The 27,692-nt window shown below is 44.2% G+C and overlaps 2 protein-coding genes across 3 annotated transcripts in view; both read left to right on the top strand.

The window, feature by feature from the left end:
* LOC141052291 (arf-GAP with dual PH domain-containing protein 1-like) overlaps window positions 1-19,406 on the top strand; it is a 75,590-nt gene extending 56,184 nt beyond the window's left edge. For both annotated transcript variants that reach the window (XM_073549489.1, XM_073549490.1), the window contains 5 exons: window positions 1,807-1,890; window positions 2,235-2,297; window positions 8,214-8,285; window positions 17,392-17,620; window positions 19,174-19,406. In XM_073549489.1, coding sequence (XP_073405590.1) covers window positions 1,807-1,890; window positions 2,235-2,297; window positions 8,214-8,285; window positions 17,392-17,620; window positions 19,174-19,202 — 477 coding nt within the window. In that variant the 3' untranslated portion in view covers window positions 19,203-19,406. The remainder of the gene's footprint in view (window positions 1-1,806; window positions 1,891-2,234; window positions 2,298-8,213; window positions 8,286-17,391; window positions 17,621-19,173) is intronic.
* A 153-nt stretch (window positions 19,407-19,559) lies between these two features.
* Window positions 19,560-21,592, top strand: LOC141052292 (urotensin-2 receptor-like). Its single transcript, XM_073549491.1, has one exon. The coding sequence runs from the start codon at window positions 19,874-19,876 to the stop codon at window positions 20,846-20,848; it is 975 nt and encodes a 324-aa protein (XP_073405592.1). The 5' UTR covers window positions 19,560-19,873; the 3' UTR covers window positions 20,849-21,592.
* Window positions 21,593-27,692: the final 6,100 nt, after the last annotated feature.

Here is a 27,692-nt window from a genome sequence, read left to right as displayed (position 1 = left end):
TGGTGGAAAATAAGTATTTGGTCAGAAACAAGCAATCAAGATTTCTGGCTCTCACAGACCTGTAACTTCTTCTTTAAGAGTCTCCTCTTTCCTCCACTCATTACCTGTAGTAATGGCACCTGTTTAAGCTTGTTATCAGTATCAAAAGACACCTGTGCACACCCTCAAACAGTCTGACTCCAAACTCCACTATGGTGAAGACCAAAGAGCTGTCAAAGGACACCAGAAACAAAATTGTAGCCCTGCACCAGGCTGGGAAGACTGAATCTGCAATAGCCAACCAACTTGGAGTGAAGAAATCAACTGTGGGAGCAATAATTAGAAAATGGAAGACATACAAGACCACTGATAATCTCCCTCGATCTGGTGCTCCACGCAAAATCCCACCCCGTGGGGTCAGAATGATCACAAGAACGGTGAGCAAAAATCCCAGATCCACGCGGGGGGACCTAGTGAATGAACTGCAGAGAGCTGGGACCAATGTAACAAGGCCTACCATAAGTAACACACTACGCCACCATGGACTCAGATCCTGCAGTGCCAGACGTGTCCCACTGCTTAAGCCTGTACATGTCCGGGCCCGTCTGAAGTTTGCTAGAGAGCATTTGGATGATCCAGAGGAGTTTTGGGAGAATGTCCTATGGTCTGATGAAACCAAACTGGAACTGTTTGGTAGAAACACAACTTGTCGTGTTTGGAGAAAAAAGAATACTGAGTTGCATCCATCAAACACCATACCTACTGTAAAGCATGGTGGTGGAAACATCATGCTTTGGGGCTGTTTCTCTGCAAAGGGGTCAGGACGACTGATCCGGGTACATGAAAGAATGAATGGGGCCATGTATCGTGAGATTTTGAGTGCAAACCTCCTTCCATCAGCAAGGGCATTGAAGATGAAACGTGGCTGGGTCTTTCAACATGACAATGATCCAAAGCACACCGCCAGGGCAACGAAGGAGTGGCTTAGTAAGAAGCATTTCAAGGTCCTGGAGTGGCCTAGCCAGTCTCCAGATCTCAACCCTATAGAAAACCTTTGGAGGGAGTTGAAAGTCCGTGTTGCCAAGCGAAAAGCCAAAAACATCACTGCTCTAGAGAAGATCTGCATGGAGGAATGGGCCAACATACCAACAACAGTGTGTGGCAACCTTGTGAAGACTTACAGAAAACGTTTGACCTCTGTCATTGCCAACAAAGGATATATCACAAAGTATTGAGATGAAATTTTGTTTCTGACCAAATACTTATTTTCCACCATAATATGCAAATAAAATGAAAAAAAAACAGACAATGTGATTTTCTGGATTTTTTTTTCTCAGTTTGCCTCCCATAGTTGAGGTCTACCTATGATGTAAATTACAGACGCCTCTCATCTTTTTAAGTGGTGGAACTTGCACTATTGCTGACTGACTAAATACTTTTTTTCCCCACTGTATGTCCCTGCCCATGTTACTGCTATTAGGCAGGTCTCTAAATGAGGCCAGCAGCATCTCAGGCAAAATGACTGTTCCATAATAATTTTGAGAAAATAAAATAAATCAACAGTCAGAAAAAAACTGATTATGAAAAAGAGCATGTATCATCTGCATGTATGTATTAAAAAGAACAAATAACTAAAAAAGTGTAATTTAACTGCACCTTTTTGGGGAAACATAATGACACTGCGTGGAAGCTGTTTGCTGCTTCTGTGACTCTTCTGCAGACTAACCCATTGGTTACAATACGTGTTGCAGATTGCAGTTCATACTTAATGCTGGGGAGATTAAGTAACTTTGGACTTAAGAAGCTTTTTGACTATTTTTATCCTAGGAAATCGTCCGCTGGTTTAATGCCATCCGAGCTGCTCAATTTCACTACATGAAAGTTGCATTTCCCACAGCAAATGATAAAGAGGTAAGCAGGTGTAAGGTATGGGATCAGGTCTGGGTGGGGGGATACATGTGTCTATATTCTCAAACAACTTTATAAAAGTGGCCACAAGATACATTGTGCACATGGTCTTATAGTTTTGAAGAATGCAGTGTTTCAGCTCTCAGTCCTGCAGAGATTTATGATTCCTATCCGCACAACATACCCTCACACCCCACCCAAGGAGTCGTATAGACTGGTGGCTCCTCAAGCCTTGCACAATAGTCATGGATTATTACTTAGAGATAATCTGATGCAACTCTTTGTTTAGAGGTGATCTGATGTAACTGTTAGCATGTGAAATTTCCTGTATATTTCTTAATACCTAGATTTTAAGTCGTTTGCCTCAGAATTTTTTAAAGGAAGGATATATGGAAAAAACTGGACCAAAGGTAGGTGAAAATAATGCTGTAACATTACATTATATTATATACTTATCTAATGTCAGTCGGGGACCGACAACTGTGATCCCTGTTGATCAATAACATTTTTTGCCGGTGTCACCAGAAAACCGGGCTGTGGAGTCAGTGAGCCAAACTACTCCGAATCCTCAATTTCCCTAACTTCCGACTCCAACTCCGACTCCATGACTCCACTCCACAGCACTGGCTCACTGCTGAGCATGTACATAAAGTGCAGCACAGATTCATCTCCACTACGACTCCACAGCACTGGTCACTACTGAGCATGTGCATAAAGTGCAGCACAGATTCATCTCATCTCTGACTCCACAGCACTGGTCACTACTGAGCATATGGATAAAATGCAGCACAGATTAATCTCCAGTACGACCCCACAGCACTGGTCACTACTGAGCATGTACATAAAGTGCAGCACAGATTCATCTCCACTACGACTCCACAGCACTGGTCACTACTGAGCATGTACATAAAGTGCAGCACAGATTCATCTCTACTACGACCCCACAGCGCTGGTCACTACTGAGCATGTGCATAAAGTGCAGCACAGATTCATCTCCACTACGATCCCACAGCACTGGTCACTACTGAGCATGTACATAAAGTGCAGCACAGATTCATCTCCACTACAACTCCACAGCGCTGGTCACTACTGAGCATGTACATAAAGTGCAGCACAGATTCATCTCATCTATGACTCCACAGCACTGGTCACTACTGAGCATGTACATAAAGTGCAGCACAGATTCATCTCCACTACGACCCCACAGCGCTGGTCACTACTGAGCATGTGCATAAAGTGCAGCACAGATTCATCTCCACTACGACCCCACAGCACTGGTCACTACTGAGCATGTACATAAAGTGCAGCACATATTCATCTCCACTACGACTCCACAGCACTGGTCACTACTGAGCATGTACATAAAGTGCAGCACATATTCATCTCCACTACAACTCCACAGCGCTGGTCACTACTGAGCATGTACATAAAGTGTAGCACAGATTCATCTCCACTACGACTCCACAGCACTGGTCACTAATGAGCATGTACATAAAGTGCAGCACAGATTCATCTCTACTACGACCCCACAGCGCTGGTCACTACTGAGCATGTGCATAAAGTGTAGCACAGATTCATCTCCACTACGATCCCACAGCACTGGTCACTACTGAGCATGTGCATAAAGTGCAGCACAGATTCATCTCCACTACGATCCCACAGCACTGGTCACTACTGAGCATGTACATAAAGTGCAGCACAGATTCATCTCCACTACAACTCCACAGCGCTGGTCACTACTGAGCATGTACATAAAGTGCAGCACAGATTCATCTCATCTATGACTCCACAGCACTGGTCACTACTGAGCATGTACATAAAGTGCAGCACAGATTCATCTCCACTACGACCCCACAGCGCTGGTCACTACTGAGCATGTGCATAAAGTGCAGCACAGATTCATCTCCACTACGACCCCACAGCACTGGTCACTACTGAGCATGTACATAAAGTGCAGCACATATTCATCTCCACTACGACTCCACAGCACTGGTCACTACTGAGCATGTACATAAAGTGCAGCACATATTCATCTCCACTACAACTCCACAGCGCTGGTCACTACTGAGCATGTACATAAAGTGTAGCACAGATTCATCTCCACTACGACTCCACAGCACTGGTCACTAATGAGCATGTACATAAAGTGCAGCACAGATTCATCTCCACTATGATTCCACAGCACTGGCCACTACTGAGCATGTACATAAAGTGCAGCACAGATTCCTCTCCACTATGACTCCACAGCACTGGTCACTACTGAGCATGTACATAAAGTGCAGCACATATTCATCTCCACTATGATTCCACAGCACTGGTCACTACTGAGCATGTACATAAAGTGCAGCACATATTCATCTCCACTACGACTCCACAGCACTGGTCACTACTGAGCATGTACATAAAGTGCAGCACATATTCATCTCCACTACGACTCCACAGCACTGGTCACTACTGAGCATGGACATAAAGTGCAGCATAGATTCATCTCCACTACAACTCCACAGCGCTGGTCACTACTGAGCATGTACATAAAGTGCAGCACAGATTCATCTCATCTATGACTCCACAGCGCTGGTCACTACTGAGCATGTACATAAAGTGCAGCACAGATTCATCTCCACTACGACCCCACAGTGCTGGTCACTACTGAGCATGTGCATAAAGTGCAGCACAGATTCATCTCCACTATGACCCCACAGCACTGGTCACTACTGAGCATGTACATAAAGTGCAGCACATATTCATCTCCACTACGACTCCACAGCACTGGTCACTACTGAGCATGTACATAAAGTGCAGCACATATTCATCTCCACTACAACTCCACAGCGCTGGTCACTACTGAGCATGTACATAAAGTGTAGCACAGATTCATCTCCACTACGACTCCACAGCACTGGTCACTAATGAGCATGTACATAAAGTGCAGCACAGATTCATCTCCACTATGATTCCACAGCACTGGCCACTACTGAGCATGTACATAAAGTGCAGCACAGATTCCTCTCCATTACGACTCCACAGCGCTGGTCACTACTGAGCATGTACATAAAGTGCAGCACAGATTCATCTCCACTCTGACCCCACAGCACTGGTCATTACTGAGCATGTGCATAAAGTGCAGCACAGATTCATCTTCACTACAACTCCACAGCCCTGGTCACTAATGAGCATGTACATAAAGTGCAGCACAGATTCATCTCCACTACAACTCCACAGCACTGGTCACTACTGAGCATGTACATAAAGTGCAGCACAGATTCATCTCCACTCTGACGCCACAGCACTGGTCATTACTGAGCATGTGCATAAAGTGCAGCACAGATTCATCTTCACTACAACTCCACAGCCCTGGTCACTAATGAGCATGTACATAAAGTGCAGCACAGATTCATCTCCACTCCGACCCCACAGCACTGGTCACTAGAGTTGAGCGACTTTGGTCGGATCGGGTTTCGTGAAACAAAATTTGAGTCGGATGAAACTGGTCCGACTAGGGCAAAAAAGTCGGAGTTTCGTCCAAAACCCGACCCCAATGCAAATCAATGGGGAATATAAGTCGGCATTGAGTGGATGAATGTCATCCGCTCAATGCCGACTTTTATTTCCCATTGACTTGCATTGGGGTCGGGTTTCGGACGAAACTCCGACTTTTTTTGCCCTAGTCGGACCAGTTTCATCTGAAACAAATTTTGTTTCACGAAACCCGATCCGACCAAAGTCGCTCAACTCTACCAGTGATCACTACTGAGCATGTACATAAAGGGCAGCACAGATTCATCTCCACTACGACTCCACAGCACCGGTCACTACTGAGCATGTACATAAAGTGCAGCACAAATTCATCTCCACTATGACCCTACAGCACCAGTCACTACTGAGCATGTACATAAAGTGCAGCACAGATTCATCTCAAATAAAGGCCCAGATCCTTAGATCAGGGACAGAATCGACATTTATAGGACATTTCAGAACTTTCCCAAATTATTACAAAAACATTTACATCACATCCCGCACTGAACTACTGAGCCTAATTTATGATATATTTTAGCAGTTGGTCCATTTTATACTGACTCCATCAAAATTTACACCAACTAAACAACTCTGACTCCACAGCCCTGCTACAAACACAATGCATTTCTCAAGTTTTCCTGGATTGTAAGGGATTCATGTCAGGAACCCTCATTGTTTAGAAGAAAGGGGTCATTTTAGGATCACTGGTGGTCTAAGGCGGTATGGGTGGTAGTTTAAACCTGATAGTCTAGGGGAGTAACAGGTGTAATTGCAGAATACTAGAACCTATAATAGGAGGTTTGACTCTTTGATGAAGCAAAATATAGAATGGTGCAATAAAGCACCTGTTCAAAACAGACACAGAAACATAAGACCTAAAAGCTGCATTGCATAAAGGTATACTATCCCCCAAAAGCTTTATATTGACTAATAAGAATTTTTTTTATTAGCAAAGCACCAATTGACAAAACAGTACCATCAAAAAAATCCTCTGTGTCCACTCACAATTGACTTAACATGACTCACATGTTCATGATGAAGGTATAAAAGTAAACATAAAGGTAAACATGAGCTAGTATTCAAACAACTGGAGACAAAGTGCATGAGGAAAGTATTTAGGGGTCAACCACATAATCATTTGAATAGCTAATTAAAATAATCCCCATGATTTAAGAGGAGACAACTATGCACGTGAGCACAAATATACAAAGAAAGGTACTGACTCAAGTTCATGTTCAGGAATACTGCCACCGCCCCACACTCCAACGCACGTTTCACACATGCTTCCTCAGGGAGTGATCAAGTGTGGTCCTGGGAGTTAGTGGGGTCTAGTGGTTACCCTTTCAGTCTCAAGCATTGTCCATTCTGTAACAGAAGGCTGTACACTGATGCTCTTGTTCTCTCCATGCACTGATCATAGAGATGAGTGCAGGGAAGGGATATAGAGTATTGTGAAGCTGCAATTATACAGCAGCACAGTTCTTTCTGTTATGGGACTGCTCAGCTCTTATTAAGATGGAGCTTGGGGAGTCAACTTCTTACCTCAAGTTTAGTGCTGTGTGTATTTTTAGCAAAATATCCAGCCATATTGGTTACACTTGCAGTTTATTTGGTAGTTTTGCATGTTATAACACTGAAAGGTCTAATTATTGTTTTTTTATATGAACCATTTCAGAAAGTATGACATATACATCCAAATTTTTTTCATTGTTTTCATTGTTTCTTATAGAAACAGAATGTTAAAGAGGACTTTTCACTAAATCTTTCATTTTGAGCACAATATACGAGGGCTGCAGAGAGGAATAAAACATTTTTTTTGTTGTTTTATTTTAATTTCACCTCTCCATTGCAGAGATGCTAGCAATTAAGGTATTTGAAACTTAAAAGCTTATTTTTTGTTAATTCCAAGTCGATGTTAGAGAGTTTTTTTACTAGGGGAGTGTACTTTTTGACTCTGTATGACATTGTCCAATAATAAGTAAGCAGCAACACACAGGAGAAAAATAACACGCCCCACAATAGCTTAGAACAGGCTACTCCTCTGTGAGACATAATGACAGAAGGCCTGATCCTGATCTCATTCCAGAGGGTCTACAAGCTGCAGTGAGTACAATAGACCTTAGTGTCCTTAAGAAGGGGAGAGTTGATAGAAGGGTTTGTTTATGTGACAGAGCTAAACTATGCAGTGCTGCTATCCCCCCCCCCCCCCGACTGCCAGGAGATGAAAGCTTAAACGTGTCAGTAATGACATGCAGTAGTACAAGAGACGGCACTCAAAAGATTAAGTGAATAATTTTTAATGTAGAATAATTCCAATAACTAAACACACATTTAGGTCTGTGTCAGACTTTTTAATCCTCAGTGACTAGCGCTGATGTCACTGAGGCTGCGCAGCCTCCCCGCCTGACGTGAGGTGAACATGGAATATATGTCTCCTTATGCCGATTTGGCACTCTCCACAAGAAGAGATATTTTCCTTTAGAATCCTTCCAAGAGGCCTTTCATCCAGACAAACCAGTTCTCTTATATTGCACTGATGAGGGGCAAAAACCCAGCAACACGTGTCTGCAAATGGAGTGTCTGGTTTGGCTTTATATCCTGAGTCATTTGGCAAGGCTCGTGAAAGGGTTGCTATTGACTTTCTGAATTACTGCCCCAATATTTGGCACTAGAGTTCCTGCTCTCTTCCTCTCTGAAGAGACTATTTGCATACATTGTATTGTCACTTTTAAGCGCAAAAAATTAATTGTGAATATGAAATGAATGAACATTTTATACATTTAAAACTCCATATATTTCTTTCTTTAAAGCCTACAGATGCTTTTAAAAAGAGATGGTTCACCCTGGATCACCGGAGATTAATGTACTTCAAAGACCCCCTGGTAAATCCTCAAGTACAGAGATTTGGAAGTAATATTATGTGTTAATCGTGTGTAGTATTGTCACTGACAGATGCGTAATGAAGGGGAAGAAATCAGCCAGAAAAATCAGATAGTCCGATCCTATTGTTTAATGGTGGAGACTGGAGAAGAAGCATTCACACCACTGAAACACAAGGGATGTCATTTTGAAAGGAATATCAATAGATACTTCTGAGATCTGACATCTAAGGCTGCTTGGACGTGTTTTACCATGCCCTATAATTAGCTTAAACATCTTCCAAGAAGAAAGACGACAACTGATCGTGTTTGCAAGATGTACGAAAAACATCTGAAGAGGATGATGAAAGTGGAGGCTACTTTCTTCTGTGCAGAAAAACTTAATAAAATACCTTCCACCGTAATCACAGTTGTTGGATGTTGCCTCTAGACCTGGCAGCCAAGTGCAGCGCCAGTAGGACTTGTTGGCTTTCTTCTTGGAAGACATTTACGCTAATAAAAGGGAATGGAAAAACATGTTCTGGTAATCTTAGCCGAGATCAGGCATCTAGATCTCAGGATACCTGAAGCTGCCTAATCCCTATTGAAACGCAGACCATCGTATCACCAGGGTATCATTGCCAACATCAAACCATACCCTACCAAATTCAGCCCTGAGATCACACAGGTCCATGCTGTGCACGTCCCCAAGCACCACATGGGATATATTACTGCTAATATTACCGCGGATGGAGGAAAGCAAGATTTACTACTAGACCAATATTTTGAATGATACCTGTGGCCTGCTGGGGTAAGTGACGGAGTCAGCGACTTTGTGCTCCATCACAACTCTTAACAGTATGGGTGTCTTGAGAACACCGATTCTGCTAACAACGTAGCAAACAAGGCGGCCTACAAAAAGACAAGCCCTTCTGGCATTTGCCAAAATTGTCAGATGGCCAGTCCGGCCCTGACAGATACCCTCAGAAATATAATAATAATAATAAATTTTATTTTTATAGCGCCGACATATTTCGCAGCACTTTACATTTCAGAGGGGATTTGTACAGACAACAGACATTACAGCATAACAATAATCACATACAGTAGATTTTTACAAATACCAAGAGGAATGAGGGCCCTGCTCGCAAGCTTACAGTCTATGAGGAAAGAGGTAGACACGAAAGGTGGGTGGTAACAGTTGCCCTGATTGTATGGACCAGCCATAATGTTAAGTGTGTAACAGTACAGACACAGAGGGCTAATGGATGCATAAAGCATGTGGGAACATGATGCGGGAAATCTGGTTATGGTAAAACCTTTGGCTGTGCCACACAGGGATAGATTAGGTTAATGTGTTGAGGTGATAGGCCAGTCTGAATAAATGCGTTTTCAGGGCACGCTTAAAATTGTGGGGATTGGGGACTAATCGTATTGACCTGGGAAGTGCATTCCAAAGAATTGGCGCTGCACGTGTAAAGTCTTGGAGATGGGAGTGGGAGGTTCTGACTATTGGGGATGCTAACCTCAGGTCATCAGCAGAACGGAGGGCGCGGGTAGGGTGGTATACTGAAACAAGGGAGGAGAGATGTAAGGTGGTGCTGAGCTATGGAGGGCTTTGTGGGTGATAAGTTTGTACTGAATTTCTGGAGTGGATGGGTAGCCAGTGTAATGACTGGCACAAGGTAGAGGCATCGATGTAACGGTTGGTGAGGAATATGATCCTGGCTGCAGCATTCAAGACAGATTGGAGAGGGGAGAATTTGGTAAGAGGGAGACCGATTAGAAGAGAGTTACAATAGTCGAGACGAGAATGAATAAGAGAAACAGTCAGAGTTTTTGCAGAGTCAAAAGTAAGAAAAGGTCGAATTCTGGAAATGTTTTTGAGGTGCAGATGACAAGAGCGAGCCAGTGATCGAATGTGGGGGGCAAAGGAAAGCTCGGAGTCAAGTATGACTCCAAGACAGCGGGCATGTTGCTGGGGAGTAATAGTGGAGCCACACACAGAAATGGCAATGTCGGGTATAGGTACATTAGTAGAGGGAGGAAACACCAGGAGTTCAGTCTTTGACAGGTTCAGTTTCAGATATAGTGAGGACATGATATTAGACACAGCGTTTAGACAATCGCCGGTGATTTCTAGAAAGGCTGGCGTGATGTCAGGAGAAGAAGCATATAATTGGGTGTCATCAGCATAGAGATGGTACTGGAAACCAAGTCTACTGATTGTTTGACCAATAGGGGCAGTGTACAAGGAGAAGAGGAGGGGGCCTAGAACCGATCCTTGAGGGACCCCAACAGTACCCTCAGAAATCCACCACAGGTCCGGTTCTGGCTTACATTTTCTTGTTGGTCTGTATCTCCCTTTTTTTAATCTGCCTGATCTCTTTGGAGAATAGATTTCATAAGCTAAAAATCTCCTCAAAGCAGTTTGGAGACCACTATGGTGGATTTGACTGTTTGACTGGGTCCATATGCAGCTCCTTGCACTCGTACAAGCATTGCAGAAAATAAATGTTGTGTAAAGCTTTATTCACACGTCACTGTTTATCATTTTTTATGTAAGGTTTTTTTTTCCTGACAGCCCCATTATGTTCTATGGGGCTATTTTTTGCAGGCATATGTACAGTAAATCACCGATGTGTGAATTAGGCCTAATAAAAGGTTTAGGCTATGTTCACACAAATGCTGTATTTTTTTTATCTGCATATTTTCTGCAGATGTCTGCACCAAACTACTCAATAACAATGTTCTCTGATTATTGCTTCTTTGCTGCTCTATTTAATGCATTTTCACACTTATTTGATGTGGGGGGTTTTTGGTGCAAAATCGAAACAGCTTTTTAATGCCTTTTTCTATAGTACCGAAAAGTATAATTCTTCACTTAAAAACACAACTGGGTTTTTTAAGGCTCCAAATAGAAAAAAATGCAATAAAATGCACATTTCAAAAGTGTAGAAAAGGCAGCATTTGCACTATATGTGAACACGGCCATAACGTTTTGCAATATTCTTTTGTATCAATTCTGCGAGATCTCTGCTTGCAGCCATTGGGTAAAAGCTCATTACAAGGCCGAGCTCTGATACATACACATGTTATAACTGCGATAAGGCTCGCACCTCTGTGTCCATCACAGACTGCCACAAATGAAGGCTCCTATTAACTTCAAGCAGAGATCTGGAAAACATGAATAACTAAAACAGAAATTATATTAGAAAGAAATGTCCAGTGAATAACTATTATTTGCCAAGCCAGAGTTCCCCTTTAAGAATCTGTCAGCACAATTGTGCAATGTAAAGACATGGCTGGAATGGTTGTAACACTCATTATATTGATACCGTTGGTGAGGAAATCGGCTTTGTGGTTTTTCTTTAATCACCATTTGATGTTTTCTGCTAATTACTTCCAGTGCGCAGGGGCCGGACTGTACGCGGGGTCTTCTCCTCCCTGGCCCCTCTGACCCTATGTGTAGTGTTGAGCATTCCGATACTGCAAATATCGGGTATCGGCCGATATTCGCTGTGTCGGAATTCCGATACCGAGTACCGATATTTTTTCAATATCGGAATCGGAAGTTCCCATAATGCAAAGAGCCATTGCTGTGGCTCTGATTGGCTGCCGAAATGACATCATCATGATGCGCGGTCTGTGCGCATCATGATGCACCGTCAGTTCGGGCCTTCCGGGGGGTCTGTGCCGACTGCCCGGGGGTCTGTACCGGCCTGCCGGGGGTCTGTGCCGACTGCCCGGGGGTCTGTGCGGACTGCCGGGGGTCTGTACCAGCCTGCCGGTGGCCTGTACCGACTGTCCGGGGGTCTGTGCAGGCTGTGGGGGTCTGTACCGGCCTGCCGGTGGTCTGTACCGACTGTCCGGGGGTCTGAGCGGACTGCCGGGGGGTCTGTATCGGCCTGCCGGGGGGCTGTGCCGGCCTGCCGGTGGTCTGTACCGACTGTCCGGGGGTCTGTGCAGGCTGCGGGGGTCTGTACCGGCCTGCCGGTGGTCTGTACCGACTGTCATAGGGGGTCTGTACCGGCCTGCCGGGGGGCTGTGCCGGCCTGCCGGTGGTCTGTACCGACTGTCCGGGGGTCTGTGCAGGCTGCGGGGGTCTGTACCGGCCTGCCGGGGGGCTGTGCCGGCCTGCCGGTGGTCTGTACCGACTGTGCGGGGGTCTGAGCGGACTGCCGGGGGTCTGTACTGGCCTGCCGGTGGTCTGTGCCGACTGTCCAGGGGTCTGTGCAGGCTGCGGGGGTCTGTGCAGGCATCGTCCGATGGGACTACAAGTCCCATCGGGCGATGCCTGCTACCATGACGGTGATTGACACATTAGCCAATGATGGGATAGTAGTAGTCCAATCATCCGGCCTATGTGTTGAATGTAAAAAAAAAAAATACATACTACATGCTACATACATACTACATACATGCTACATACATACTACATGTATGCAACATACATACTACATATATACCACATATATACTACATGCATGCAACATGCATACTACATATATACTACATGCATGCAACATACATATATACTACATGCAACATGCATACTACAAGCATGCAACATACATATATACACATGCATACTACATATATACCACATATATACTACATGCATGCAACATACATATATACTACATATATACTACATGCAACATACATACTACATATATACTACATACATGCAACATACATACATACTACATATATACTACATGCATGCAACATGCATACTACATATATACCACATATATACTACATACATATACTACATGCATGCAACATGCATACTACATATATACTACATGCATGCAACATACTACATGCAACATGCATACTACATAAATACTACATGCATGCAACATACATACTACATATATACCACATGCATGCAACATGCAAACTACATATATACCACATATATACTACATGCATACTACATATATACCACATGCATGCAACATACATATATACAACATATATACAACATGCAACATACATACTACATATATACTACATGCATGCAACATACATACATACAACATATATACTACATGCATGCAACATACATACAACATATATATACTACATGCATGCAACATGCATACTACATATATACTGCATGCATGCAACATACCTATATACTACATGCAACATGCATACTACATATATACTACATGCATGCAACATACATATATACTACATGCATGCAACATACAACATATATACTACATGCATGCAACATACATACTACATATATACCACATGCATGCAACATACATATATACAACATATATACTACATGCAACATACATACTACAGCAAAAGAAGAAAGACGCGCACTCTTGCTGTGGAGGAGATAGGTGCTGACTGTACGTGGAGGGTCCACAAACAGTAGTCAGTAGATAAACAGTCGCACTCAAGTGTGGATTAATCTAGCAAAAAATCTTGAAGATTTTGTGAAATTTTTGGATTTTTATTTTATTTCAAATGCATCAAATAGTGTAACACCGCAGACAAAAGAAGTATCCAAAATGTGGGTATAATATCGTAATCCAGGATATGAGTATACTATGGTTACGTTTCGACCTACTAAGAGGCCTTTCTCAAACCATACTCAAGTAGTGTCAAGGAAAAGATTAATTAGAGCATTTTCAGAAGTCCCAAACAGGGGCTGATGGCATGGGAGCAGTCCCGGATGATGGGACTACTACTGTCCCATCATTGGCTAATGTGTCAATCACCGTCATGGTAGCAGGCATCGCCCGATGGGACTTGTAGTCCCATCGGACGATGCCTGCACAGACCCCCGCAGCCTGCACAGACCCCCGGACAGTCGGCACAGACCACCGGCAGGCCAGAACAGCCCCCCGGCAGGCCGGTACAGACCCCCGGCAGTCCGCTCAGACCCCTGGACAGTCGGTACAGACCACCGGCAGGCCGGCACAGCCCCCCGGCAGGCCGGTACAGACCCCCGCAGCCTGCACAGACCCCCGGACAGTCGGTACAGACCACCGGCAGGCTGGCACAGCCCCCCGGCAGGCCGGTACAGACCCCCGGCAGTCCGCACAGACCGCCGGGCAGTCGGCACAGACCCCCGGCAGGCCCGGTACAGACCCCCGGGCAGTCGGCACAGACCCCCCCCCGGAAGGCCCGAACTGATGGCGCATCATGATGACGTCATTTCGGCAGCCAATCAGAGCCATAGCAGTGGCTCTTTGCATTATGGGAACTTCTGATTCCGATATCCGATATTGAAAAAATATCGGTACTCGGTATCGGAATTCCGATACAGCGAATATCGGCCGATACCCGATATTTGCAGTATCAGAATGCTCAACACTATGTAGTATATATGTAGTAGGTATGTTGCATGTAGTATATATGTAGTAAATATGTATGTTGCATGCATGTAGTATATATGTGGTATATATGTAGTATGCATGTTGCATGCATGTGATATATATGTAGTATGCATGTTGCATGTAGTATATATGTATGTTGCATGCATGTAGTATATATGTGGTATATATGTAGTATGTATGTTGCATGCATGTAGTATATATGTTGTATATATGTAGTATGCATGTTGCATGCATGTAGTATATATGTATGTTGCATGCATGTAGTATATATGTGGTATATATGTAGTATGCATGTTGCATGCATGTGGTATATATGTAGTATGTATGTATGTTGCATGCATGTGGTATATATGTAGTTTGCATGTTGCATGTAGTATATATGTAGTATATATGTATGTTGCATGCATGTAGTATATATGTGGTATACACTCACTGGCCACTTTATTAGGTACACCATGCTAGTAAGGGGTTGGACCCCCTTTTGCCTTCAGAACTGCCTCAATTCTTCGTGGCAGAGATTCAACAAGGTGCTGGAAGCATTCCTCAGAGATTTTGGACCATATTGACATGATGGCATCACACAGTTGGCGCAGATTTGTCGGCTGCACATCCCTGATGCGAATCTCCCGTTCCACCACATCCCAAAGATGCTCTATTGGATTGAGATCTGGTGACTGAGGAGGCCATTTGAGTACAGTGAACTCATTGTCATGTTCAAGAAACCAATCTGAGATGATTCGAGCTTTATGACATGGCGCATTATCCTGCTGAAAGTAGCCATCAGATGTTGGGTACATTGTGGTCATAAAGGGATGGACATGGTCAGCAACAATACTCAGGTAGGCTGTGGCGTTGCGACGATGCTCAATTGGTACCAAGGGGCCCAAAGAGTGCCAAGAAAAAATTCCCCACACCATGACACCACCACCACCAGCCTGAACCGTTGATACAAGGCTGGATGGATCCATGCTTTCATGTTGTTTACGCCAAATTCTGACCCTACCATCCGAATGTCGCAGCAGAAATCGAGACTCATCAGACCAGGCAACGTTTTTCCAATCTTCTACTGTCCAATTTCGATGAGCTTGTGCAAATTGTAGCCTCAGTTTCCTGTTCTTAGCTGAGAGGAGTGGTACCCATTGTGGTCTTCTGCTGCTGTAGCCCATCTGCCTCAAAGTTCGACGCACTGTGCGTTCAGAGATGCTCTTCTGCCTACCTTGGTTGTAACGGGTGGCAATTTGAGTCACTGTTGCCTTTCTATCAGCTCGAACCAGTCTGCCCATTCTCCTCTGACCTCTGGCATCAACAAGGCATTTCCGCCCACAGAACTGCCGCTCACTGGATTTTTTTTCTTTTTCGGACCATTCTCTGTAAACCCTAGAGATGGTTGTGCGTGAAAATCCCAGTAGATCAGCAGTTTCTGAAATACTCAGACCAGCCCTTCTGGCACCAACAATCATGCCACGTTCAAAGGCACTCAAATCACCTTTCTTCCCCATACTGATGCTCGGTTTGAACTGCAGGAGATTGTCTTGACCATGTCTACATGCCTAAATGCACTGAGTTGCCGCCATGTGATTGGCTGATTAGAAATTAAGTCTTAACACACAGTTGGACAGGTGTACCTAATAAAGTGGCCAGTGAGTGTATATGTAGTATACATGTTGCATGCATGTAGTGTATATATATATATATATATATATATATATATATATATATATATGTTGCATGCATGTGGTATATATGTAGTATGTATGTTGCATGCATGTAGTATATATGTAGTATGTATGTTGCATGTAGTATATATGTTGTATATATATGCATGTTGCATGCATGTAGTATATATGTAGTATGTATGTATGTATCATGTATGTAGTATGTATGTTGCATGTATGTAGCATGTAGTATGTATGTAGTATGTATGTAGTATGTATGTATGTTGTATGAATGTAGCATGTATGTAGTATGTATTTTTTTTTTTGTACATTCAACACATTAGCCGGATGATGGGACTACTACTGTCCCATCATTGGCTAATGTGTCAATCACCGTCATAGTAGCAGGCATCGCCCGATGGGACTTGTAGTTCCATCGGACGATCCTGCACAGACCCCCGCAGCCTGCACAGACCCCCGGACAGTCGGTATAGACCACCGGCAGGCCGGCACAGCCCCCCGGCAGGCCGGTACAGACCCCCGCAGCCTGCACAGACCCCCGGACAGTCGGTACAGACCACCGTCAGGCCGGCACAGCCCCCCGGCAGGTCGGTACAGACCCCCGCAGCCTGCACAGACCCCCGGACAGTCGGTACAGACCACCGGCAGGCCGGCACAGCCCCCCGCAGCCTGCACAGACCCCCGGACAGTCGGTACAGACCACCGGCAGGCCGGTACAGACCCCCGGCAGTCCGCACAGACCCCCGGGCAGTTGGCACAGACCCCCGGAAGGTCCGTACACCCCCCCCCCCCCCCCGAGAGGCTGTACAAGGACAGAAAAGGGTTTTTCTTATTTCGATACCGGAAGTCCCATAGACTTGAATGGGACTTGCGGTATCGGAATCGGCGATACCCGATACTTTTTTCGTATCGGGCCGATACCATCCGATCCGATATTTTAGGGTATCGGATGGTATCGCTCAACACTACCTATGTGTACACTGAGTGTTTCTAGTAAGAGGATTATACTACAAAATTGATTCTTTTAAATAAATAATCTAGATCTGCAATAACAAGGTTTTCTACATTATTCTTTTATTTCAGGATGCGTTTGCTAAAGGTGAGGTGTTTTTAGGCAGCAGCGAGCACGGCTATGAAGTGAAGGCTGAGATAGTCCCGAACTCATACAGTAATATATGGAATTATGGCATATCTATTAGCACTCCTGATCGCACCTATCTTTTCACCTGCGAGAGTGAACAAGAACGGGAAAATTGGCTCAGCGTCTTCAAGAAGGTGATCAGTATACCCATGACTGTGCGAGAATTTGCAGGTAAAGCATCTATCTACAGTATCTACTTTACAGTGGGGAAAATAAGCATGTGATACACTGCCGATTTGGAATATTTTCCCACCTACAAAGAATGGGGAGGTCTGTCATTTTTATCGCAGGTACACTTCTCCTATGAGAGAACGAATCTAAACATAAAATCCAGATAATCACATTATATGGTTTTTACATACTGTAATTAATTTGCATTTTATTGCATGAAATACAATTGATGCAGTAATTGATGCAAAAGGAGCCCCGACCAAGTATTGAGTGCATTTATTGAAAATACATTTCAGTAGGCCAACATTTCAGATTTTAGGCTATGTGCACACGTGCAGAAATGCTGCGGAAATTTCCGCAACTCCCACCACTGGTAAAACCCATGCGAATTCGCATGCGTTTTTTGCACAAAAAACAAGCGTTTTGCAAGTATTTTTTGCTTGTGGAATGCTTGCGCATTCCAAGCAATTTCAAGCGTCGCTTGGAAATATGATAGGATGTTAAAATAATAAAATAAAAATATATTGTTATTCTCACCTTCCGACCGCCCCCGATCTGCTCTGCGGCGCTCCCGGCATCTTCCGGTCACAGTAATGCTTTGCGCGAAGGACCTGAGATGATGTCATGCTCGCGAGAGCGCAACGTCATCAGCGGTCATTCGCGCAAAGCATTACTGTGACCGGAAGATGCCAGGATCTTGGTGAGAGGCGGGAAGGACTTTGGGGGCCGCCGGAGAGTGATTATATCTCTATTTTTATTTTTATTCTATTTTTTACAGGATTATGGTACCCAGGGCCTGGAGGAGAGTCTCCTCTCCTCCAGACCCTGGGTACCATCCGCACATGATCCGCGTACTTTGCACATGGTGGGCATAGCCACTTGCAGAAAGTAAGCGGATCACTGCATTCCTTGGGTGCGGAGTCGCCGCGATTCCGCAAAAAGAATGAGCATGCTGCGTATTTTTCCGTTATGCGATTCCGCAGCGGAAAAATCCACAGCATTAGCACAGCATTGCGGAATCCCATAGGATTGCATGGGATGCGTTTTATTTGCGTTTTCGCGGCGATTCCGCAGCTGAAAAACGCTGCGAAAACACAAAAAAAAGCAAAGTGTGCACACAGCCCTAGCAGTGGCCATGAATGCTACTGCAGGCTCTCCCCCATACCAGTTAATAGCAGAGAGATTGCAGTAATTCATGGCCCCTACACAATGCATGGTGTTATGGCACTATTGTTGCAGCGCGACATTTTCAGTCAGTTGATTGGTGGAGTGCAGAAGGTAGATCCCATTCTTTTTCATACTGATGACCTATCCTAAGAATAGATTATTTCAGAAAACCCTGGTAATGTTAACAACTATTAAGCACAGTGTAAAATTGAGAACAAATGTATCGTAATTCCAAGTGGTCCCTGCATACACGCAGAAGTCCTTCATCCATGCATTACATTGTTACGAGTGACTTCCAATGTTATAACTGTATTCCCTTACACAGATTTCAGTTATTTGCACTTAAATCAATTGATCCTAACGTTTGTTCTCTTTTATTCTCTTAGTTGAAGCTCAATTTAAACACCGCTCTTAACACAAGACTGCGAGAACCACAAGGAGTCCTGCTCAAGGACAACATTGCAGCCATTCAGACACTGGACTGCTTCTTATCCCTGCGCCAGGTTTCAGCATGTTGTTGAACCTACGTCTGGTTTATCGCCTGGTAAATCATTGTTTATCTCGGTGCCAGGTGGCTGTTTGCTCTGCCTAATAAACCATTAAAAGGAAATGTAACTCATGCAGTCTCTCTATTACATTAAAATTTTCCAACAATTACTCTGAAATTCATGCAAAATCAATTAAGTGTAGAAATGAATGTGAAAATAGATCAATAGCATTGGCTTGTTTAGATGGAGCCCACAGACAGATGAAATCATGAAGGATGGACGAGCAGTGAAGGGGTGGAGAACAGGGAGGCAGCGAGGGGCCGCGCAATTCACACTACTCACTCACTCTATATACCTCTATGTGAAGGAAGCTTTTGGTTTTATGCCCAAACTGTCTGATGCGTATATGAGGAATGAAAAGGACTGAGATCGATTTACTGGTAAAAATCATCGTGATGGGTTTTACCTACGTAAGGAAAGCTAGAAGTGATCCACATTGAAAGAATGGCCCATGGACCTTCTAATTAATTTTCATTATCCATGAAGAATTCAACATTCACTTGAGACAAGATCCTATCCAGTCTATTCTGTTTCATGTATGAGAAGGACAATGGATGTACAAGATGAAGCCAACATGTCTGTGGAATCTCCTGGCTCCACTGAAGAGGTCCTGGTCACCTCCACGCTGAGCGTGGTACTCACTGTCATGTTTCTCCTGGGGATGGCTGGAAACATATATGTGCTGGTGATTACTGTGTTATCTCACAGACCGGTAGGCTCTATGTGTGTCCACGTGGCGAACCTTGCTTTGGCAGATCTTTTGTATCTATCAACCATTCCTTTTGTAGTGAGCACATACATGGCCAGGGACTGGTACTTTGGAGATGTTGGTTGCAGACTTCTTCTAAGTATGGACTTGTTCACCATGCATGCCAGCATCTATACTCTCACCGCTATGAGCTTGGAGAGATATCAGGTGATCGTGCAACCTTTGAAGGCCCGCGTTTCCCAGTGCTGTCGAAAGTTGACCAGCCTGACAATTTGGCTTATATCTTTTTTCCTAACATTGCCTATGATGTGCATGATGCAGCTCCAGGACAGCCAGTATGGGTCAGGCAAGAAAATCTGCTTTCCTACATGGACACCTGAGTCATTCCGACATTACCTGACAGTCCTTTTCTTTACAAGCATCCTGGGCCCCGGTCTGATCATATTATGTCTTTATAGCTGCCTTGCGAGGGCATACCAGACGTCAGGACAAGAACTTCGACGGTCAAGCCGGAAACTCAACCAGTGTGTTATGTTCCGCATATTTGCAATCATCGGTGTTTACTGGGCCTGTTTCGTCCCTTTCTGGGCTTGGCAGCTAGCAAAATCTTATCAATATGAGATTTTAGGACTGGGAATATCTTCTCAAATTTACCTAAATTTTGGAGTTACCTGCCTAACCTACGCCAACAGTTGTGTGAATCCACTCCTCTATACATTGTTGACTCGTAACTACAGAGAGTATGTAACCAAACGGGTACGTGAAGCCAATACCGACGGTCAGAAAAGGACCCTGGAGAGATGAATTATACAGATGCAATCTAGAAGAAGGATTTTTAGTTTCACAATAACATGGAGCTTGTATTGGATGAGCCCCATGTCGCGGGTCGTCCTGTATGTTGTGATGTCGAATGCAGACAGCAGGACTCTTGTTTTCTGCGTCCTCTGATGCAGCATGAAAAGTCTGAGCGTTTAGTCTGAATGTTACAGATCATTGTGAAATACTTGCCGATAGCTTGTTATTGGCCAGGGTAGAAAACTGTAAACCTGTGCACTTCACAACGGATTGTAACCTGTAAAGCGATGGCAGAGGTTCATGTGAATGCAGTGCATATGTGATTAACCGTTCGTCTGCCGCTCTCAGAAGAGAAGGATGAGAACTAAACTGGAGAAAGTAGACAAGATTTTCTGAAATTTGGCTGCAAGAGCAGAGACTGTACAGACGAGATCAGACAGCCGGACATGCTTCATATACTGGACACACAGTATATAATGGTGGCTACATAGTCTTCTCTTCTTAATCCTTTACATGTTACTTCTGCACATTATGCAATGAGTAATATCCATAATAACAGGACGTACATTGTGTCTATAGAAATGTTTGCTTTCACTCATGACCCGATTATTCTCAGCAAGGAGACAAATATTATCTACTTTTATTGTGTAGCACCACTCTCAAATCTGCATTTAACGCATTCATTTCTTATTCACCTATTTAACATCTTCATTACAATGTAAGTACATGGCACAATAAAATGTTACACCATTTACTCAGCAAAAATAATGTATTAAAGCGAATCAGTCACAAGATTTTACAATACAAAGTGAATACATTATTATAGGAAACTTTCAGACCTGATGAGGCTGGTGTAGTTACAGTGAAAATCCATGGAAAAGTGGATGTATAATCCTAATGTTAAGATAAGCATTTTATGAATCCAGTTAGTGGATGAAATAGCTAATGAGTCCAAATGTATTCAGTCTCTGCCCACCCAGCCTGACTGACAGCTGCAGTTGAAGCACTAGTGGTCAGCTCCTCAGTGTCTCCTGCTGCTGAGATCTCACATGTACTGAGCAGTATGAGATCTCAGCAGCAGGGGGACACTGAGAAGTTGACCATCAGCCATTCTCATATGAATCTTCATAGTAAGTCCAACTGCCTCATTGGGCCTAAGAGCTCTATTTAATCAGGTATGCAAGTTTGTCTTGTATAACATGTAATGCTGCTCCCAGTGCTGGTGGGGGAGGCACAGGATAATGAATAATGCTATGATCACTTAATGCTTTTCCTTTGCATTAAAAAAACTGCTGGGACTTTAGAGGAATGATACATATGTCCAATTCTATAAAATGTTGTCATGATCCATGCTGGATCATGACTGATATAAAGCACAGGTAACCTTTTTTTTCCCTAAGCTGTGCTTAAGGTGTTTTTGCCCCCGGTGGCCATTCGGATTATTGCACTGTGTGTCGTTTGTTCTAAGTTTCCCCCCCGGTGGTGGTGAGCGTCATTGCACTCTAGTTTCTTTTGTTTAGTGCACATGATTATAATGCAGGTGTGATTGCTGGCTCTGCTATAAAAGAGTCACAGGTGTTGCAATTAGTGTTGGTGATAGTGTTCATTTCAACCATCCTTGGTGGAGGAAGGAGCTGGAGAGCAGCTCTGACAGAGCCTGGTGTGAAAGGAGTCATGGGGGATTCCCTTAGCTCTGACAGAGCTTTGTGGCAGCGATACAGGAGAGCTGCATGCTGGTGGTGGACTCTGTTGCCAGGAGCAAGTGCAACAGAGTAAAGCTAAGTTGTGTTTCCCTGTTTGTGTTTTTCCTTAGTGTGTATTAGTGCAGCGGTGGGGCCTGTGCCTGCGCCACCCAGCTCCCTAGTAAGGGATAGGTGTAGGGTGTGCTAGGGCGACAGGTTCGTGATCGACGCCCGGTGCGGAACCGGCATAGGAAACGTTAGGAGCGTTAGGGACACGGACTCAGGGGAGCGCAGGAGGTCTCCACGTCCCCTTTCCCTATCACAGGGCCCACCGTTGTAACTGTTTTCCCTTCCCCTTGTCTTGTTGTTTTAGTTACCGGCCTGCGAGCCGTGTCACACAGGACAGTATCACGTGCCGCGTCCTGTTGTTCTAGTTACCGGCCTGCTGGTCGCATCACACAGGACGGGTCCAAGTGACAAATGTCCTTTTTGTCTCTGCAAGTCCGGTATGTGTGGGAATACTTTTTTTGGTAGCTCTGTAAGAAAGAAACAAAAAAGAGAAACAGCAATGTGTAATAAATAAATATATATTATACTGCAAAGTATAAATTAATAAATAAACGATGTGTCTCTTTCAAAAGTGGATGGCTGACCATCCGGTATACATAAGAAAAAAACTAACTCGTGATGTGAATGGGAGAACCAGAATAATGGGAATGTGTATGTAAAACAAAAAATAATAACAAAAATATATACAAAAATGTGTGTAATAAAATAAGCCTTTATTGTAAATTTTGGCCAGACAACAACAACGGCAATAGAAAAATATATATATAAGAACATATAATAAAAATGGCAAGAAGACCGCACAATGATTTAATTATGAAGTATCCATACTTGTAATAATATCACCACTATATAGCAGAAATTATTCAAATGAAGCATATATAATAATCCCCATCCCCTTCGTCAGGGAAGTCTTTCCGAAACGCGCGTCGGGGCGCGTTCTTTTGGCACACCGCTTCCACCACTATTTGCCTCTCAGGTAATACATTGTGCTGCATTGTGCTGTATATTCAGGCCAGTGCTTTATCGTACAGGCGATTTTGGGGGGCGTGCTCTATTGACATACCGCTCCTATCATTGTCTGGTTGCCTTCCAGGCAGTACATCGCGCTGTATCGTGCTGCTCAATTTGGGCCAGCATTTTGTTGCACAAGCGCTTCATTATCCATTTGTATATATTAGGTCTGTGTTCATTGTTGCCCATATTACTTGTGCAGCATTGTTCAGCGTGTGTGCTGTCTGGTTCTTGGTTCTGGCTCATTTCTACCATATAGCGCTTTGTATGGCATTTTTTAGTGGCCCCTTATATAGCTATTATATGGTGCACATTTATTATTAATCTTACAAGTACATCATTATTTTTAGTATTATATTTTTTATTTTTTGTATTTTCATATACAGCCATCCAATTCTATACAAGCACTATTATTACTGTTTCTATTATATTTCTCCCAGCATTTTTTGTGTGAATTCAGCATCTATTTCTTGCAAAAAATTGTTTTTGCCTTATTTTTCACCATTTTGAGTGTTTTTGGTCTTTAGTATATACAAAAAATTTATTATTTTTTTTTTCACATTAGTTTTTCGTATTATTCACCTACATCGGTGTATATATATACATATACCCTGTGTTACTAGTGATTTCCACATTTTTGTTAATTACATTATTTATATTTTTTATATATACACATAATTTTCATCACCTCACTATTCTTTGCACTCATTTTATTTTTTTTGCTGTTCCACATGGGGATTATTATATATGCTTCATTTGAATAATTTCTGCTATATAGTGGTGATATTATTACAAGTATGGATACTTCATAATTAAATCATTGTGCGGTCTTCTTGCCATTTTTATTATATGTTCTTATATATATATTTTTCTATTGCCGTTGTTGCTGTCTGGCCAAAATTTACAATAAAGGCTTATTTTATTACACACATTTTTGTATATATTTTTGTTATTATTTTTTGTTTTACATACACATTCCCATTATTCTGGTTCTCCCAGTCACATCACGAGTTAGTTTTTTTCTTTTAGCTCTGTAAGAAAGCAGAGGACCTTTTCTATACTGATGATCACTTCAAATAAGGTTCACCACAATATACATGTGATGACTCCTGGAGTGGACCCTCTGGGTCGTGACACCAACCCTCCCAGGGCGAGCTGACCTAGTGAAGACCACCCCCTATACAGGGAGTGTCAGGGGCAAGCCCCAGGGGGTGAGGCACCACGACTGCTGGCACCAGGCGGCCGGCTCACAGGAGACACGAGTGGGTTGTGCGTCTGCAGGAACGTGTAAAGCGTGGACACGGCAACACGTGGTATACAGAGACTTCGTTCGTCCGGGTGTGAGTGAAGCAGGATGTGTGCAAGGAGCACGTCAGAGCACTGAGTCAGACAGCAGGTGTGCAAGGAGGTGTAACAGAGTACAGGAGCAGGGTGTGTGCCAGAGGGCACAACTGAGCATAAGACAGAGCGCAGGATTGGTAAGTGTGCCAGGAGGCACAACAGAGTAAGAGTCTGAGTACAGGATCAGAGCATGTGCCAGGAGGCACAACTGACTATGAGACAAAGCACAGGGTCCGAGTGTGTGCCAGGAGGCACAACTGAGTATAAGACAAAGCACGGAATCAGAGTGTGTGCCAGGAGGCACAACTGAGTATGAGACAGAGTACAGGGTCCGAGTGTGTGCCAGGAGGCACAACTGAGTATAAGACAGAGCACGGAATCAGAGTGTGTGCCAGGAGGCACAACTGAGGATGAGACAGAGCACAGGGTCAGCGCGTGTGCCAGGAGGCACAACCAAGTACAAAGCAGAGTGCAGATTCAGAGCGTGTGCCAAGAAGCACAACAGAGTGCAAGGCAGGGGACCTGAATACAGCGCACAGCCAGGCAGGGACACGGCAGACGAAGCCAGGAAGCACAACAATAATCAGGCACCTCCCCTAGGGGGAGGTCGTCTGATATAGCACATGACTACTACTGGTTCCGGGTCAGGACCTAGCCAGAAAGCACAAGACCACTACAGGTTCCGGGTCAGGTCCTCCATTACCATAGAGAGGACCGAGCCCTATACAGCACTGACAGGAGCGCGCAAGCGCAAACGTGACATGTAGGAGGAGACCCGGGGCGAGAGCTGCGCGTGCGCACCCGACGGGACCCCCGGAGTGACGGCGGCTCCGGAAGAGATGACGTCAGGACCGAGGTCCCGCCCCCAGGTGAGCGCGGCGTGACAATACAGTACAGACCAAAAGTTTGGACACACCTCATTCAAAGAGTTTTCTTTATTTTCATGACTATGAAAATTGTAGCTTCACTCTGAAGGCATCAAAACTAAGAATTAACACATGTGGAATTATATAATTAACAAAAAAGTGTGAAACAACTGAAAATATGTCTTATATTCTAGGTATATAAGACATATACTGTGCAAAAGTTTTAGTCAGGTATGGAAAACGTCTATTGAAAAGTCAAAATTGTTAGTAGTTTATCAATTGACAAAATGCAAGGTAAATGAACGAGAGAAATCTAAATCACATGAATATTTGGTGTTACCACCCTACGCGTTTCTATTCTAGATACTTAAACAGTTTTGGAGGAACTCAGCATTAAGGTTATTCCAAACATCCCAGCGGACTAACCACAGCTCTTGTGTGGATGTCTCTTGTGCAGATTTCATTGTCTCCTTATGTAATCCCAGACTTAATTAATGATGTGAGATCAGGGCGCTGTGGGGCCGTATCATCACTTCCAGGACTCCTAATTCTTAATGACATTGCCTGTATGTTTGGGGTTCATTGTCTGGCTGCAGAATAAATGAGACGGACGCCTCCTTGATGGTATGTGCATGATGGAGAAGCATTTGCACGTATTTCCCAGCATTAAGGAAACCATCCCGCCTGATGCTCGGTGGTTGCATTAGCCACCAGCAGGGTAGCCCGGCAGCGACTCGCATAAGGAGCAGCCGAGCACTCCCATGTATGGGGGGATCGGAGCTGAATGCTGCCAGCTGGATGATATTGGCCAACACCAATCTAACGTGTATGAGGGCCTGTAATGGAGCGGGGCATGGTTTGTGCTTATCAGAATATGCATTAATAAAAACTATCCAGTAAAGTTCTGCACATCTCCACTCCACAAGAGGAGACACGACTGCCGTAGCTCCATCATTTCTGTATTATCCGTGGGATTTCGTCGCTGGCCTCCCCATGGATTGTGCTGCAGTTCTCTTACAGCAATAATGGGGACATCTGCCTGGTCCTGCGGGACACGAGATCGCCATAGTGTAGTGATTGACAGTCCGCTTGGTTTTTGTGGTCTGGAGTTTTGGCTCCGCTCACGAGTAAGAGACAAACGGCTCCATATTAACTATGTGATCACCGCAGGTAAATACTTGTGGGAGAATCACTGCAATGCGAGGTGAGGGACGCCATTTCTCAGACGGGGTGGGCGAGGTTTCGGTGACCGGCAGCTGAACCCCGTAGAAGAAAAAGACGCGCACTCTTGCTGTTTAGATAGGTGCTGACTGAGCATGGAAAATCCACAAGCAATAGTCACTAAATAGCCAGTCGCACTCAAAAACGACTTGGTCTTATTGAAGAATCTTTGTCATTTTTATTTTTCAATTCACACCGCAATAAATCCCAGCCGTGCACTCTATAGGGTCACGCTTTGACCTAACCATAGGTCTTTTTCAAACCATACTCAAATAGAAGTTTCAGAGTGGGACACAAGAACATTATTTTCAGAGTCCCTGTTAGGGGCTGGTGGGAAGCAGGGAAACGCGCTGAACCCCAACATTTGTACCCCAGTGAGCACCATTCAGACACCTTATCGCTCACAGGAGGGAGGCGGGGGACCAGTCACTACCATATTGCACTACACGGTAACGGGTGACAGGGAATGTGGCTGTGTCCCCACTGCTGGATGTCACCACAGTCATGGCAGTGACCTTAGTACGGCCCCATCACGCCATATCCTGTTCTACTACACTAGTTTCGTCCGCTGTTATCGCCATCTAGTGGCCGTCTGTGTGTAGGACAGCGCCACAGCATACATACGGGTCACTCTGGTACAAGCGTTCAGACTCTATGGTAAGT

The sequence above is a fragment of the Dendrobates tinctorius genome, unplaced genomic scaffold (assembly GCF_039654945.1).
Source record: "Dendrobates tinctorius isolate UK_male_01 unplaced genomic scaffold, ASM3965494v1 ptg000159l, whole genome shotgun sequence".
Taxonomy (NCBI): Eukaryota; Metazoa; Chordata; class Amphibia; order Anura; family Dendrobatidae; genus Dendrobates; species Dendrobates tinctorius.
The sequence above is the reverse complement of the archived record's forward strand: the minus strand, read 5'-3'. Positions and strand labels throughout refer to the sequence as shown.